Source organism: Rhinoraja longicauda, chromosome 10 (genome assembly GCF_053455715.1).
Source record: "Rhinoraja longicauda isolate Sanriku21f chromosome 10, sRhiLon1.1, whole genome shotgun sequence".
Taxonomy (NCBI): Eukaryota; Metazoa; Chordata; class Chondrichthyes; order Rajiformes; family Arhynchobatidae; genus Rhinoraja; species Rhinoraja longicauda.
Genome location: NC_135962.1, coordinates 43,015,015 through 43,033,478, shown reverse-complemented (window position 1 = coordinate 43,033,478; position 18,464 = coordinate 43,015,015). Strand labels below are relative to the sequence as shown.

The following is an 18,464-nucleotide window of genomic DNA, read 5'->3' as shown; positions in this document are numbered from 1 at the left end:
GGGTGATGTCTGTGTGGAGTTTGCACACTGTACAGTATTTGCACTTTGTAGTTACCATTGTTAGTAAATTTAGAAATGACACCAAAATTGATAGCGCAGTAGACCGTGAGATAGGATATCTTGGTTTACAACAGGATCTAGGTCAGTTGGGAAGGTGGCCCAAGGAATGAAAAATAGAATTTAACTTTGACAAGTGGGAGATGTTGCACTTTGGTATGTCAAACCAAATGAGAATGTGGCAGAAAACAAATCTGAGAGTATAGATGCATGGTCCATGTAAGTGGCGGGTCAGGTGGATAGTGTGGTGAAGATGATGTTTGGCATGCTTGTCTTCATTGGGAAGGATTTTGAGTACAATGGTTGGAATATCATTATTCAGCTGTGCAAGTCATTGGTGAGACCGTACTTGGAGAATTTGGAAAAGCTGCAGAAGACATTTACCAGGACTTTGCCTGGCCATCCCAGATATGATTCACCAGTCGCCCGAGAACCCATAGGAATGAAGGCAAGTCATCCTCAATCCTTATGACTGCACAAGAGAAGGTGGTAACTAAATGGGTCAAAACACTTAGGGAGAAACTAAATGGAAGTGATAAACTTCCAGTGAAAAATCAGAATAAAACAAAGAACAAGTTACCACTGGAATACATCTGCTCCTAAGAGTTCTGAGAAAGATCAAGCTGGAAATTGCATCAATTTGTGAAAATGCTGGTGAATAGATGAAACAATGTTTTACTATATGTCCTTTGTACAAGCTTCTGATCAGAATCGATAAGTGTGAATGAAAATTATTTTAAATTGGACAGAAAATAGGAAAAAAAACTAATTCTAGACCTGAAACGTCTAAGGGGGGCCTAGAATTGTTGCACTATCGTGTGCTGTTTTGGCTGCATTTCGGGTATACACAATCAAACAAACTGACAATAGTAATATATATATATATATATATACACTGAGATGCTACCTGACCTGCTGAGTTACTCCAGCATTTTATGAATAAATACCTTCGATTTGTACCAGCATCTGCAGTTATTTTCTCACACTATATACATGTATTGTATCTTCTTTTGCCAACACACTATCACTTGTTAGACACACATACAAAATACCCACCAAGTTTATCTAACACATTGGGACAAAGTTGTGAATAAATTATCCTGTTTCAGTTGCAGAGCACCTTGTTGATCTTAAAAATGCAAATTGAGATTCCATTTCCTATCAAATTTGGCAGGAAATAACTACTCAAAACTTAAATCCATCTAATTAAAATAAGTAAGTGAATGCATCTAACCAATTAATTTGATTTAATTGAAGGCATCACGAACAAGGCTTTGCTATTCAACAATGTATATCGACCTTGGAGCACAGAAAATGGTCCAACCTGACATTCCAAAACTACCAATTGTGATTAATTCAAAAAAGTTATTTGAAAAACACTATTTCCCATATAAAATTCCACAAACCAAATTCCTGCAGTCTGAACATAATTTTATGTATTTTCTGTTTATTGATTGGGCTTGCTCATGTTCAATTGAGATTACAATACCATGGATATGCATATATGGGAAATCAATTACAAACATGTGCTGTGTTCTGTGTGATGTGTACATCAAGACCAAGGCAATTAATGAAGAGAAAATTTATAAATGGATATGTGTATGTTCCTTAATTGTACCTGGGCTAAAGCAATTTACATTTACCTAGTGCTCGTAATGCAGTACACCATCCCAAGATAATTTGCAATAGAAAGAGCAAAGAGGGTTTAATGAGGGAATTTCAGAAACTAGTACCTTAGCAGCCAAGAGCTTGGCATGATTAAAATCAGGGAGGGTTGAATTAGAGAAGCACAGATATCAAAGTTACCAGGGTAGGCTGGCTAGAAAGATATTGAAATAAAATGGAAAAGGGCTTCAGTAACAAATTAACAAGCATGAGAATGATTCAATGATTCTGGTGAAGATCACAGTTGGAAGACAATCTCAGTCTCAATTATTACAATGTATTTGCAAAAAGGCATTTTCGAACAACTGCTAGAAAGATAGAATTGATTGCTACAGAACAAAATTTACAGAGTAAATAAGTTGGAATAAAGTGGAACACAAAGGGAAAATTATGCAGTCTCTGAAAAACAGAATGCTTTGAATGCCAGGAATAAACCCGCGTTGCTGAAGTTTTGAGGCAGAAAAACCAGTAGCTGCATCACTGTTTAATCCTGCAAATCATTGCTTCCATCAATTGTAGTAATGTGCACAGAAATTACTCATAAAATGACCTCAACCTAAGTAGAAACAGTATAGATTCCTGGCTATACCTATCAAACCACCTGGGTTCTGTGCGTATATAGCTGCTTATCCACACTGTCAATTACATAGTGGAAGCCATGCCATTATGCAAGTTGCATAACAAAAAACCATTGTATTTGTTACAGAAGTGGAGAAATTGCTCAAGTATTTTTTTCCCCATATGCTTCCTTATTTTCTATGTTTGCACAATCTTACCAATGTTATTAGTGGTGATTTCTTAACCTCAGTCAATGATTTCACCCTTGTTGAAAACTTTATACTAATGGAGAAACCATCTCTTAATTACGTAGAACAGTACAGTACAGTAACAGATCCATCGGAGCACGTCGTTTGTATCGAAATTGGTGCCAAGTGAAACTATTCTCCTCCACCTGAACGTAATCCATATCGCTTCATTCTTTGCAGATGCCTCTATCACATCTGTCTCAATCACCATCCCGGCAGCCCATTCCAGGCACCCACCATTCTCCGCAAAAAAGACATACCCCGTGTAGCGGCCAGCTTCTCGTCTATCAATTAGCTCCCAAGCTGCCACTTGCATAGATCGGGTGAAACAATAAGCTTATGACTCGAGCTAATCAATAACAGAGACCTTCTCGACGTTTGAATTAGTTAGTCATCATTACTTGAAGGCACAATAAACATATTGGCATATCTCTTGTCATCGACTGGTTATTGATTTGCTAGGAATTCCATATCTTCACACAGTCTATGCGATCGATACGAACTGCCAGATATAACTTCGGCAGAAATCTGTATTAATCTTCTTGTCAATAAGATCTACAACCGATTACATCTTGGCTAATGAATCTTTTGGCGGAGCCTTTGGCTGAACCTGTCAGCACCCTCTCGGCTCACACACACTGCCAGCACGTACCCAACTGCCCACACTCTAGCCCCGCCTAGCCCCTACATAAGCATCGCATTAACTCTATAGTGTCCAAACTACAGCAGGATACAAGGTAGTAATATTAATATGCAAAAATAACTAATAAACAGAAAATGTCTCCTGTACCCCACGCAACAAAAGGACCCCGATCCGAAACATTGCCTATCCATTTCCTCCATAAATGCTTCCCAGCCCCCTAAGTTACTCGAGCACTCTGTGTTTTGTTCAAGATTCCAGCATCTGCAGTTCCTTATGTTTCCTTTAAACTTTGCCCCTCTCATCTTAAAGCTATTCCCTCTAGTCTTTTGAGCTTTCCACCCTGGGGAGAAACAATATAACAACACACAATACTCCAAATGCATCCTAACCTATAAAGCAGCAACATCTGACTTATACTCAATGCCCTGACCGATGAGGGCAAGCATACCAGAAGCCGTCATTACCACTCTATTTACTTGTGTTGCACTTTCATGGAGTAAGTATGCAGGTACAGCAGGCAGTGAAGAAAGCTAATGGCATGTTGGTCTTCACTGCGAGAGGATTTGAGTTTAGGCGCAAGGAAGTCCTACTGCATTTGTACAGGGCCCTGGTGAGATTGCACCTGGAGTATTGTGTGCAATTTTGGTCTCCTAATTTGAGGAAGGACATTACTGCTATTGAGGGAATGTAGCGTAGGTTCACCAGATTAATTCTCGGGATGGCGGGACTGACATATGATGAAAGAATGGGTCGACTGAGCTTGTATTCACTGGAATTTAGAAGGACGAGAGGAGATCTTATAGAAACATACAGAATTCTTAAAGGATTGGACAGACTAGATGCAGGAAAAATGTTTCCGATGTTGGGGAGTCAACATTCAAGAATAAGGGGTAGGCTATTTAGGACTGAGATGAGGAAAAAACTTTTTTACCCAGAGAGTTGTGAATCTGTGGAATTCTCTGCAAATATTCAAGCAGGTCAGGTAGCACTGACGAGAGGACAAAATCAACTCAACTGAGTTCCCTAGACAGAACAGATTATCTAATATAATTGATCCAGTACTCCTAAATGAAGAAATGGGTGGGTTGGTACAAGACAGTGGTGAACCAAAGAGAGAAAAAAGAAAAAGCGGGCAATGGCAACTCCAGGGTACATGTAATCACTCAACTTGATCACGGATAAATCAACACAGTGATTCGTGTTCAATGGATCATAAATAAAAGCTTACAAACGTCACCTCATCCCAATTACGCAGTGGTCATTTAACCAAAGGCCGTGTTACACTCCAGCACCAACCAACGTCTTTCAACAAAGAGCTAGAAAAAGAATCCAAATATCTCAAATTTGCAAAACCTTCAAATAGGAGGAAACTGGAGCACAGGGAGAAATCCCATGCAGGTAGGATCAAACCTAGGACCCTGGCACTGTGAGGCAGCTGTTCGACCAGCTGCGCCACTATGCTACCCCTATTACTTAGAAGTTAATTGATTAAAAAAAGGTGTGAATAACAATTCTAAAAGGTAAGGTGCAAAAATCCTGCTCAACATTTAGCAAAGGAACTGCAGCTGAGGAGAAAACTTGATGATTCTAACATCTGCCAATCAGGAAATGCACCGTCAAAAAGGCAGCTAATCTGATAATCACAAACTGTATGCCCAGGATCAACATCTCCTCCCATCTGTTTACATCTTGCACTATCAATGTTCATGAACAAAATTCTCAATTAAATGTCATCTACTACGGGAGTATTCATTTTCATTACAAACAATTTATACTAATGCTCATACAAGAAGCACTCCATCCAAAAAAAAGACAAACGATGACACTAAACTTCTGGTAAAAATGGAAAGACTTGGTCCCAGGCATGTGAGTGAGGTAAAAAAAAAAGGAAAAGAGCCAAGTGCTTGCGCTAGGCATACAACGGGGGTCAAAAAATGGGAAAATTATTTAAAATTTACACACAAAATTACCAGTTTCAAGTCTCTTTTAGTGTATTTCAAAGTAAAAATAGACATTACAAAATAATGTGAATATGTCACTGTACACTAATAACATTGAAGTAAATTTGCACATTAATTGATAATCAGCCCAAAAAGGTGGTAATTAGCTTTTCTGCTGTGTTTTATATTTTAACCCTGTCTTAATTAATTTAGTTATATAATCTTGCACTTAAATTTAATATTTACTCATTACAGTTCCACCACTGATGTTCTGGCACTCTTGGTTCCATTGCTTTGCTGGTTTATCCAGCAGATAGGTAGATTTGCTGGTTCCAGCTGGGCTGGAGTTCCAGAGCCCCGGCCGCAGGTTGCAAATTCAACCCACCGATCGGCCATGGAAGTCCCGATGAGGTTGAGATTGGCTGCCTTGGCCAGCCTGGGTACCACATTTTCGGAGAGACTTCCTGGGTGTGCGGGGGGGATTTCTCGTGGAACATCTAGCAACCTAGTGTTCATTACAAGTCTATACATCGGTTTTTTTTCTTCTTTCGATCCGATTTCTTTGTTTAATTGGCAAGGTGAAAAACGTGGAAACCATGCAAAAAGCGCAGAAAATGAATTTTTTAAAACGCGGAAAATTCACATGTCTGTGGTCCATCACGGGCGCAGCCCTCCCCATCATCGAAATGAATGAATGAAGTTTATTGGCCAAGTATGTACACATACAAGGAATGTGCCTTGGTGCTCCATTCGCAAGTAACAATACGAACATACAGTAAATAATTAAGAATACAACATTACGCTTTAAACATGTGAGTGAAATAAACCAGAGCAAAAAGAGACTACAGACCTTTGGTTATTGAGTAGAGCTACTACTTGCAGGAAAAAAAGCTGTTTTTATGTCTGGCGGTGGCTGCTTTGACAGTCCGGAGTCCCCTTCCAGAGGGAAGAGCCTCAAAGAGCTTGTGGCCAGGGTGAGAATGGTCAGAGATATTCTTACCCGCATGCTTCCTGACCCTTGCAGTGTACAGTTCGTCAATGGGGGGAAGGTTGCAGCCAACAACCTTCTCAGCTAATTGAACAATTCGTTGTAGCCTCCAGATGTCGTGCTTGGTGGCTGCGCCAAACCAGACCATGATGGAGAAGGTAAGGACGGACTCAACGATGGCAGTATAGAATTGGACCATCATTGCCTGTGGCAGAAAGCATGTATGAGACACTGCCTCAAGAAGGTGGCATCCATCAGCAAGGATCCCCACCATCCAGACCATGCTCCCTTCTCACTGGTGCCATTGGGCACAGTGCCAGCTTTAGGAACAGCTATTTTGCTACAAATATCAGGTTGTTGAAAAAACCTGTGCAACCCTAATTCTCCCTCACAACAACTCTATGGATTCCACTTGGTTTTTTTAAATTCTGTTTTGCACTAATCTTACTTGTTTGCAGTTTTCTTTCTTTTTACTACCTTGTAGAATTTTTGTGGGTAATTTTATGGTTTTGTGTGTTTGTCTGGGTCTATGTTTAGTTTAGATACAGCGTAGAAATATGCCATTTGACTCACCGACCATCGATCACCAGTTCACACTAGTTCTATGTGATCTCACTTTCTCATCCACTTCCTATACACTATGGGCAATCTTAGAGGCCAATAAACCTACGACCCACACATCTTTGGGATGTGGGGGGGAAACTGGAACGCCTGAAATAAACCCACACAATCACAAAGAGAACATGCCACATCCACGCAGACAGCACACAATATCAGGATCGAACCTGGGTCTGGTATGCCACTGATGCTCCAGCAAACAAGATTTTCATTGTACCTGTGCATCACCGTACTTGTGAAGATGACAATAAATTTGATTTAACTTGGCAACTCTTCTGGCAGAGTTATGGCCTTTTATTTTAAAGCATGTTCTTGCAGATTTGGACACGTTCCAAATCAACTTCTGGACCAGGAGGGAGGGAAGAACAAAAAGGCTCACCAAACGTCAGCCCCAGCTTCAGATTTAAGCTCTGAATGCAATATCACTCATCTCATGGAGTCTCCTTAGTTCCTTTTAAAGGTTTTCTCGCCTGGCACGGTCAAATAGCTTGAGTCGTGGACATGTGTAGAATACAGATAAGAAATCTCCCAAAAATTCCTTTCCATTACAATGGATAAATGAAATTGGCATCATTCAGATAATAAACATCAGGAAAACAAAACACCATACTCAAAGAAAAACAGAAATACAAATGAGATGAAAACATAACAGTGGTCCACCAAAACATACAAAGATTCTAAGGCCCTTAGCAATCACATTTCACGTGTTAAAACTAGTAACTAGAAATAGAGAAATAGTTTCATGGTGCAATGATAAATCAAGGTATTTAGGTTTCTGTTCACAAGCCAAGTGAGTGTATATCAGAACTTGCTTCTCCGTGAGAGATTTACAATCAGATGTTATATTTTATGCACAGAACATAGAATAATATAGCACAGGTACAGGCCCTTTGGCCCACAGTGTACATGCAAACACGAGCTCAAGTTACACTAATCTCCTCTGCTTGCATGTGATCCACATTCCTCCACTTAAAATGGCCTATCTAAAAACCTTTTAAACACCACTATTATATCTGTCTATACCACTACCACTGGCAACGTATTGTAGGCACCTGCCGCGTGTGTAAAAATCTTGGCCCACACATCTGTTTAAAACTTTGCCCCTCTCACTTTAAATCAATGCTCTCTAGTACTTGATGTTTCACCCTGGGACAAAAGTTCTGATTATCTCCCCTATCTATGCCTATGACTGTCTCCTCTATAACCATGCACCATAATTTTATATATTTCTATCGAGTCTCCTCTCTGAGATTCTCAAGAAAACTATCCAAGTTTGTCCAACATCTCCATATCTGTAAAACTTCATCCTTTTTATAATGAGAATATCAGAAGTGCACACAATACTTCAAATGCGGTATAGCGAAAGTCCTATAAAGCTGCAATATGACTTCCTGCCTCGTATACTCATGCCCCAACTGATGAATTCAATCATACTGTAGGAGCCATTTATGCTTAATTCAGTTATTGTCATTGTGTTACGGCTATGTTTTAATATTTCTAGTTTATGTCTTTTTTGCCTACTTGCGGGTGTGACTTAATGCATAATGGGGAGTGTCTAGATGGGAGGTGGCTAGCATGGCGACAGAGGTTGTGGGTCAGTTTAGACTCGGAGGATGGTGAGCATACAGTTCTTCACCACACGCTCGTACCATCTATATTTGTAAGAACCACACGGTAATAACTGCAAGATTTCTAGTTATTGTTTGAAGAAGGAACAGTTGATAAAGTACGGAAACTGATGAATTACTCTATGATTTGTGCTACTTTAATAAAACCAATTAATGAAGAAAAGAAGTTTGGAAGATTCGTTTTGTCATATCAGGGTGCGACATGTGCGTAAGCTATAATTACATTTCATCCCCGAGAAGTAATGGCTATCGCAGTGGGATTTCGAGATGGTATAGAAACTGCCATTACACATACTGTATGCATTCTTTACATATATATTTGTGTTGCCACTTTCAGTGAGCTATAGACAGGGACCCCAAGACACCTCTGTACATCAATATTGTTAAGTCTTGCCATAATTGTATACTTTCCCTTTACATTCAACCTTCCAAAGTGCAACATCTCAAACTTGCTCAGATTTAACTCCATCTGCAATTTCCCTACCCATTTCTGTAGCTGATCTACAGAGGTCCCAGCATGGAATTCTACCCGTCACAAACCTCCAGCCAGAATAACACCCTTCCACCATAACCCTCTGCCTTTTACGAGTAAGTGAGTTCTGAGACCTTTTACGAGTAAGTGAGTTCTGAGACCAAACGACCAAGTCACCATGGATCCCAAGTATCTTAATCTTCTGGATTAACACACAACGAGGGTCTTTATCAAATACCTTACTAAAATCCATGAACACAGCATCATCCACTGCCTCTATCCACATTGACCAGCTTTGTCACCTCCTCATTAAACATCAATCGTTTGTTTTGTTCAGATACACTGACAATTGTAATAAGTACGTTAATAGCTTTGGTATTAGCTTAAGACTCAAGGTCACAGCAGATGCCCATAGTTTCGATGCTGCCTGTCCCATTTTGCGTCTACCTTTAATTTAAACCAGCACCTGCAGTTCTTTCCTACACCCATAGTTTTGACACCCTGGTTCTAATAATACGTATCGTATTATCATTTAGTAACTTTACTTAAGATCTTTTCAAATTTATGTCACCCATCAATAATCTCACTTTGATTTATTCACAAAATGCTGGAGTAACTCAGCAGGTCAGGCAGCATCTCGGGAGAGAAGGAATGGGTGACGTTTCGGGTCGAGAAGGGTCTCGACCCGAAACGTCACCAATTCCTTCTCTCCCGAGATGCTGCCTGACCTGCTGAGTTACTCCAGCATTTTGTGAATAAATCAATTTGTACCAGCATCTGCAGTTATTTTCTTATAATAATCTCACTTTACTGAATAAGAATAGGCAAGAACTAAATCACAGGTCAATATTTTCAAAACGAAGGAATCTCAATCATCCTTGTTAGAATTAAACAGAGTAAAAATGTTGTAAATAAAATTATTGCTCCCACCCCTCCACGAACAGATCTGCGAGGTTTTTTTTTAAAGTGTAGGCAGGAACTGCAGATGCTGGTTTACACCGAAGATAGACACGTAACTCAGGGGAAAGGCAGCATCTCTGGATAGAAGGAATGGGTGACGTTTGAGGCCGAGACCCTTCTTTGAAACGTCACCTATTCCTTAGCCCGTCCCGTTAAGTTTTCCAGCATTTTGTGTCTATCTTCTTGAGGGTTTTTTAAAAATACCATTCAGATTTGTTGGGTACTATTAAGTGCTATGTAGGCGAGTAGTAGAAGAGAGTTATATAAGAAAATAACTACAGATGCTGGTACAAATCGATTTATTCACAAAATGCTGGAGTAACTCAGCAGGTCAGGCAGCATCTCGGGAGAAGGAATGGGTGACGTTTCCCATTCCTGCTCTCCCGAGATACTGCCTGACCTGCTGAGTTACTCCAGCATTTTGTGAATAAGTAGAAGAGAGTTGATAGGAATGCGAGGGGGATAAAGGTTAGTGGATTGTTTTGTAAACTGGCAGACTCGGCGTGCCGAAATGGTCTCCTATTGCGAGCGGAAATCTGATCAGATTTTACATGCCCAGAAAATAAAGCTTATTAAATTTTAAAGAGAACATACAACTACCCTGGATGACTAACTACAATTTCACCGCGATCACTGCGACATTTAACCAAAGCTGTAAAATGTGTTCAAATCACAAACATATAGACACACAAATGTCCCAGACGCTGACAAATCCATCAAAAACAATGACCCAAATACTCTAACTCACAACAACAAAATTCGCCGGACTGCAAAAGCAAGACATAAACTGAAATCTAAGCGAGAAAGCCACGGTCCATCCCGAACTTTGAGACTGAGTCGGTTGTTATCCCGGAGCCAACTAAAAGCAGATTGTAAAGCGAGTCCTTTGGACCAAGCGGCCCAAGGTCAAGAGAGAGCGGGCCAGACAGCAGCGAGAGCGGCGGCCACAGAGCGCCCTCCGCCGCCCCTAGTCCAGCGCAACTCAAACTCAGCTTCACAAAATGGCGACATGGGGCCTGGGGCGATCTCCAGCTGCAATCCCCGTGTCTCTACCGCCGACGATGCGGACAGCTGGCGGGCTGAATCCGACCCGCCGGCACCCACTCGGGCAGCAAGAAGCCCCGCGGCCGGACACTGGCGCACTCACCCCTTCTTCTCGCCGCCGACTTGCATCTTGTTATTGTCCTCGCCGCTTTCCTCCTCCATCTCTCGCATCGCAGCCGGGCACGGAACCGCCGGATCTCTCGGCTTTTACCGGCAAACGAATGCCGACACTCTCGGTCTCAAGTTTTAAGAAAAACGTGGCCTCTCGCGCAGCCGCAGGCCTGTCAAACCGGATGTCTTACTCCAGACACAACACACAGAATGGCTGCCGCTAACTTAACGCCGCCGCCAACAACTTTCTTTCGGTCGCTTCGCTTCGCTTCGCTTCTCGTGCACGCGCGCGGGAGGGCGGACGGGCGCGCTCACACACACCCTTCGTTGACGTCACAGCCGTGTGGCCACTCACGGAAAGGCCGCGCGCCGCCGCCCCCTCGCGCGCCGCCGCCGCCGCATCACCACCACCGCATCATCGCCGCCGCCGCCTGGCGAAGGCACCGCATGCTGGGAACGTTGGCTCCGGCCCATCCACTCCTGACACTTTAACTCTCTTGTGTATGAAGGAACTGCACATGCTGGTTTAAACCCAAGATAGACACAAAAGCTGGAGTAACTCAGCGGGACAGGCAGCATCTCTGGAGAGAAGGAATGGGTGAGAAATCTCTTGCCTCACAACGGACCCACATTGCCCTGGCATAGACTCGGAAATGGGGCTTTCCCTCTTCCATTATAGATGAGGCTCTCACTAGGATCTCTTCTACATCGAAGCTCCGCTCTTGCTCCCCCTCCCCCCCCCCCCCCCACTCGCAACAAGGAGAGAATCCCCCTCGTTCTCACCTTCTACCCCACCAGCCAGCGTATCCAACAAATCATCCGCCAACATTTCCGTCACCTACAACCACTGGCCATATCTTCCCATCCCCTCCCCTCTCTGCGTTCCTCAGAAACCGTTCCCTCCGTACCTCCCTGGTCCACTCGTCCCTTCCTACCCAAACCACCCCATCCCCGGGCACTTCCCCCTGCAACCGCACGAGATGCAACACCTGTCCCTTTACCTCCGCCCTCAACTCCATCCAAGGACCCAAACAGTCTTTCCAGGTGAGACAGAGGTTCACCTGTACCTCCTCCAACCTCATCTATTGCATCCGCTGCTCCAGATGTCAACTTATTTACATCGGCGAAACCAAGCGCAGGCTCGGCAATCGCTTCGCTCAACACCTGCGCTCGGTCCGCGTTGGCCAAACTGGTCTCCCGGTGGCCGAGCACTTCAACTCCCCCTCCCATTCCCAGTCTGACCTTTTTGTCATGGGCCTCCTCCAGTGCCATAATGAGGCCCACCGGAAATTGGAGGAACAGCACCTCATATTTCGCCTGGGCAGCTTGCAGCCCAGTGGTATGAACATCAACTTCTCCAACTTTAGATAGTTCCTCTGTCCCTCTCTTCCCCTCCTCCTTCCCAGATCTCCCTCTATCTTCCTGTCTCCACCTATATCCTTCCTTTGTCCCGCCCCCCTGGCATCAGTCTGAAGAAGGGTCTCGACCCGAAACGTCACCCATTCTTTCCCTCCTGAGATGCTGCCTGACCTGCTGAGTTACTCCAGCATTTTGTGAATAAATACCTTCGATTTGTACCAGCATCTGCAGTTATTTTCTTATATTGCCCTGGACATTCCTTCTTCTCCCTCGGGCGCTGTGGAGGCCCAACTCAAAGGGATATTTTTGGAGATGAGGGGGATAAATTCTTGACTCGATTTTTAAAAAAGTTCGGTTGAGAGATACAGTGCGGAAATTAGTCCTTCAATCCCCGCACGTTAACACTATCCTACACACACGAGGGACATTTTCTACATTTACCAAGCCGATTAACCTATAAACCTGTAGGTTTACCAGGAAACCGAAGATCTCGGAGAAAACCCACGCAGGCCATGGGGAGAACGTACAAACTCCGTACAGACAGCACCGGTAATCGGGATCGAAACCGAGTCTCTGGCATTGTAATTGCTGTAAGGCAGCAACTCTGCCGCTGCACCACGGTGGACAGTAAGGGTGTCAGGGGTTATGGGGAGAAGATAGCAGAGGGAAAGATAGATCAGCCAAGATTAAGTGGCAGAGTTGACTTGATGGGCTGAATGGCTTAATTCTGCTCCTGCAGCTGATGGAGTACATAAGTTTGAGCCTTCTTCAGACAGAGTCTGGGGAGGGGAACATTAGAGGAATGAGGTGCAGAGGTATAGATTAATAGAATTATACCGAGTGAAAACAGGCCCTTTGGCCCAACTTGCCCACATCTACCGACATGTCCCATCTACATTACAGTCTGAAGGGTCTCGACCTGAAACGTCACTAATTCCCTTACTCCAGAGAGACTGCCTGACCCGCTGAGTTACTCCAATTTTTTGTCTCCCCTTTTGGTTTAAACCAGCAGCTGCAGTTCCTTCCTACACATGTCCCATCTACGCTTTTAAAGGTTTCATATCTCTACTTTCCCTCTCTCCTGACTCCCCACTCTGAAGAAGGGTCTTGACCCACAACAGCACCTATTATTTTTCTCCAGAGATTCAAGACTCAAGATTCAAGATAGCTTTATTTGTCATCCAATATTGGACGAAATTCAGTCACACACAGTCCAACAATAAAAGCATTAAATAGGCATTAAAATTACACAACCTCAAAAACACACAAAAAAAGAAACATCCATCAAAGAAACATCCATCACAGTGAGTCTCCTCCAGTCCTCTCCTCACTGTGATGGAAGGCCACAATGTCTTTTCCCTTCTCCTGCTGTCCTCTCCCGCAGTCAGGTTGTTGTGGTTGCAGGCCACGCCGGACGGTCCGCAGCGGGCCGAGCCTAAGGCGAGTCGCAGCCGCTCCCGCAGCCTCCGAAGACGGCCGGCTCCGCCGATGATAAGTCCGATCCGGGGCGGGTGAACACGCTGCTGCTGCCGCTGTTGCTGCACGTCGGGGCGGTCGTGGCTCCCGACATTGAAGCCCCCGCCCAGCAGAGAAATATCCCGCGGCCTATCTTAGGCCGCGCCGGACGGTGAAATGTCCGCGACCCAAGCCCCGCGACCCCGGGGCGGGCGAACACGCTGCCGCTGCCGGAGCTCCCGATGTCGGCATCCACGCGGCCCGAGCCTAAGGCGAGTCGCAGCCGCTCCCGCAGCCTCCGAAGACGGCCGGCTCCGCTGATGGTAAGTCCGATCCACGGGCTCTGCGAACCGGAGCCCTGGAGGCCGACAGCTCCAGGAGTTGGGCCGATGGTAGGCCGCAGCAGGAACGGAGACAACACCCAGAAAACAAATGTCGGGTCTCCGTTCGGAAGGGACACATATTTACAATTTTACAGTCCCCCCCCCTCCCCCCAACATACACACATAGTACACAAACACAAAAACACCACATCACAACTACAATTAAGACACAAAAACAACAAAAACACAAAGACAAATGGACCGCAGGTAAGCCGCAGCTGCTATGGCAGCGCCGCCATTACTACAGCTGCCTTCCTCTAGCATTTTGTGTCTCTTCGGTTTAAACCAGCATCTGCTGCTCCTTCCTACACATAAGCTTGAAGGTCCAAGGAAGAAGGGACCCAAACCAAAATGTCACCTTTCCACATTTTCCAGAGATGCTGCCTGACCTGTTGAGTTATTCCAGCACATTGTGTCCATTCATGAAAGTGCAGAACACTGGACTCAGCAGCTTCTCCCGTTCTATTACCAGGCTTCTGAACGTTCCTTCCATAAGCTGGGTACAGTCCGATTCATCTCTACCCCCTCTATCCCTTTCATAATATTATACATCTCTACAAGATCACCACTCAGCCGCCTGCGTTTTAAGGAATAAAGCCGTAGCTTGTCCACCCTCTCCCTATTGGTCAGGCCTTCAATTCCTGGCAACATCCTCTAAATGCCAGTAATATTAAATGTATTTAGACAGATTGATGAACAGGCTGGGAATGGAGCAAGATAGACCTTGTGCAGTTTGAAGTATTGTCATGACCAGCACCGACATCGTGGGTCAAAGGAGCTATTCCTGTGCTGTACTGTTCTATGCTTTTGTTTGCTGGTAAATGGAATAGACTGTTTACCAATATGGAAGTAAAATATTCTGCATGTATGCATTGCCATAAGTCAGAAAGAAAGAGAAAATACAATGTTTTTAGATATTCAAGACATCAAAAATATTTAACAACTAAAAAATTACTTTGGAAATATAGTTATTCTTCAACTGGTGCAATAGTTCAATGATGCTAGAACAATAACCTTGCTCTCAATGTCAGCAAGATCAAGGAGCCGAGGATGATACTCCCTTGAACGTTTACAAGTGTACAGTAGAGAGCTTATTGACTGGTTGCATCACTGCCTGGTTTGGCAAATCAGACACCCAGGAACGAAGGAGAGTACAGATATTGATGGACACTTCCCGGTCCTTTGAAGGTACCAACATTCCCACTCTTGAAGGGATCTATAGGAGACGCTACCTCAAATAAGTAATATGGAGGATGAATATGTTGTTTTCTCGGGAATCAACTTGAGAAAATTTGATTTTACATTTAGTATTGTGAATTGAGGGTTTAATGACATTATAGAAATATATTTTCCAGAGATATTAATTCTGTTTCTTTCTCTCTCCACAGATGATGTCCAACTTGATGAGTATCTCGAGCATTTTCCGTATCGGATTCAGATTTCAAGGGTCTACAATTTGCTTTTTAAATAATGTTAGTTAAGAGCTTTTCTGAATAGAGAGGATGTAATGTAGTAGACTTTTATATAAAGACTGAAAATGATTTCGTTTAATTTGAAATAAAGGTCTTAAATATGAACACACTTATCAAATAGAATGAGGAGGAAGGAACTGCCGATGCTGGTTTACACAAAGATAGACACAAAATGCTGGAGGAACTCAGCAGGTTAGGCTAAGAAGGGTTTTGACCCAAAACTTCATCTATTCCTTTTCTCCAGAGATGCTACCTAAGCCGCTGAGTTACTCCAGCACTTTGTGTCTATCTTATAATGATATGTTATGTTATCACTATTTTGAAAAAGTGAGCTAAAGCCATCTACGACAAATATCAAGGTATTGTTCTCCTATCCATTGTTTGGAAGATAGTTGCTTGTGTCTTACTGAATCACATTCTCTTGTGGAAGTACTGTCAGTGCCGCATGGTGGCATAGTCTATCACAAGGCATTGTTGATGGTATTTGAATGGCCTGGCAAATCCTGGAACAATATCAAGAACAACAGCCAGAGCTATATATGGTCTTCATCTAACTGACCCAAGCCTTTGACAAAGTTTTTTCCTGGCATCCAGTCATCTCAGCAGCTTTCCCAACAGCTATGGCATTGCATGTTAATGCACTGTTACAGACAATCTTGATTTTAATCTTAGACTGTGTTGCGCAGGACATTATCATTCAAAATCAAACTGACAGCAACTTCCTTTCTCTCTACCCATAACTAAAATAACATCACCAGAAATAAGAACTTCAGTAGGCAGAACATTGTACTGTAGTTGCACAGTCAAAGGAAGTCACACAAAGAGTCCATAACTACTTCCCTGATGCTCACACAGCTTTGATCTAATCCTGAACACTGGCATACACCAAAGTTCTCCCAACAGCCGGGCCCCATGCAATTTAGAAAAGTAAATCTACATTGACAGAGGAAATAGATAATATAGAATACCTTGCTTACTTTGATAAGCCATCTATCCTTGAGGATCAATATAAATGTTGAATTCAACATGTGATCCAATGCCGATAGCAGAGTGCGTCTGTTGAATAACTACAACAGAATATATACTTTTGATATGTAAAGCAGTGGTGAACCCAAATTCTTCCTCATTTGCATCTGATGCTCTTCCACCAAAGCTGCCCACCTCACAAATGAAGAAAGTAATAGAGAGAGGTCAACAGAAATACGTCAAGCTCACTCTCAAGACAAATATCAAGAGATGCAGAACTTCATCAGACAATGGGAGATGTTTAACCAGAATAGAACCCCCTTAGCAGGGGGTGAGTGATCAGCTTTAGGGAAAATTCCTCCCAGCCTGGTCCCAGAAGAAAGGAAATGTGTGGGGACTGATGAAAATATTCTGAAAGGTGGCAAGGGCATAATGAGCTGAATGGCTTCCTTATCCAAGAAAAATGATATAATGAGCAAGCAACTCATAAACAATCATAGCCTGAAATGATACGGCACATTTGACAAAGAAGAGGATGACAAATAAGCAGTACACTGAATTTGTGCATAAATTGGTTCAATAGCACTTTATTGTCATATGTACCGAGGTACAGTGAAATTAATTTTTGTATACAGTTCAATACAAGTATCACTATACACAAGACTTTATCAGGATCCCTCCACCAGATACACCTTTCCCCTCCTTTCTGCTTACAACAGACTACTAGCTCTGTGACTCCCTGGCCCATTCATACCATTGCATCCATGGGAAATGCAATCATTGTCCCTACACCATTTCCCTCCACCATCCAAGGAACCATCAGGGCCGCACAGTGGTGCAGCGGTAAAGTTGCTGCCTTACAGTGCCAGAGATCTGGGTTCAATCCTGACTATAGGTGCTGTCTGTACAGTGTTTGTATTTTTCCATGTGACCACGTGGGTTTTCTCTGGGTCCTTTGGTTTCCTCCCACATCCCAAAGACATACAGATTTGTAGGTTAATTGGCTTTGGTAAAATTGTAATTTGTCCCTAGTGTTAAGATCAAGGTCAGTCCCCACACATTTCCTTTCTTCTGTGGCCAGGCTGTCTTTACTCCTGACATGGATAGACAGTGTGTGCTATCTGTCATCCATTAAATAGGTGAAATTCACTCCAAAGAATTGAACTTATTAGTGGAGTGCTGAAGATCTGAATATCATAAAGGTTCCTTTTCTTACATTAATCAAGTAATGTTTAATAATCTGTTTGAAAGACATTTAAAAACAGCATTAAGTAGAATATTTACAACCACAAATATTATATTCCAATATTAGATCTAAACGTTCTACCGTATACATTTACAGGAAAATATTTGTCACATGTAAAGTTCACTAAGTTGTATGCACAAAACACAAAAGCGAAGTTTATGACACACGGCAGGTTTGGAGGACTATTGAAGGTTCATCAGTGAAATTAAAAGGGAAATCAGCAAGGCCAAGAGGCGATGTGCAGAAAAATATAGCAGGGGAAACCAAAGGCGACCCATAAAATGTGCAATTATACATGAGGTGTTAAAGAATTGGAAAACAAGGATTAGGCCCTTTCAGAGACCAAAACAGCAGTATGAATGTGGAAGTGGAAGGTTTGTGTGAAGTTCTCAATACATATTTTGTATTTATCTTCAGAGAAGATGAGGATGATAAAAGAAAGGGCTTTAAGGAGGAAGACTGAAGTACTGGAGATGATAACCAAGGAGAGGGAAGGCATGGTAAAATGGATACCAAGATCTTAAAAAGAAGTATGCGAGGAAATATCACACTGACTTATTTTCCAATACTCTATTTCCACAGGCAATTTGGGGAGGAATGGAAGATTGTTAATGTGGTAACATCATTTTTGTGTTATTTATGTGATTTGGA

General features: G+C 42.9%; 1 protein-coding gene and 1 long non-coding RNA gene across 2 annotated transcripts in view; one reads left to right on the top strand and one right to left on the bottom strand.

Annotated features, from left to right (window-relative positions):
- LOC144597413 (hypoxia-inducible factor 1-alpha-like) overlaps positions 1-11,251 on the bottom strand; it is a 40,284-nt gene extending 29,033 nt beyond the window's left edge. The window contains exon 1 of the mRNA XM_078406763.1: positions 10,925-11,251. Coding sequence (XP_078262889.1) covers positions 10,925-10,992 — 68 coding nt within the window. The 5' untranslated portion in view covers positions 10,993-11,251. The remainder of the gene's footprint in view (positions 1-10,924) is intronic.
- The window catches only part of LOC144597415 (uncharacterized), a 63,242-nt gene extending 47,525 nt beyond the window's left edge, over positions 1-15,717 (top strand). Inside the window, exon 3 of the long non-coding RNA XR_013547748.1 lies at positions 15,518-15,717. This is a non-coding gene — a long non-coding RNA (uncharacterized LOC144597415). The remainder of the gene's footprint in view (positions 1-15,517) is intronic.
- Positions 15,718-18,464: the final 2,747 nt, after the last annotated feature.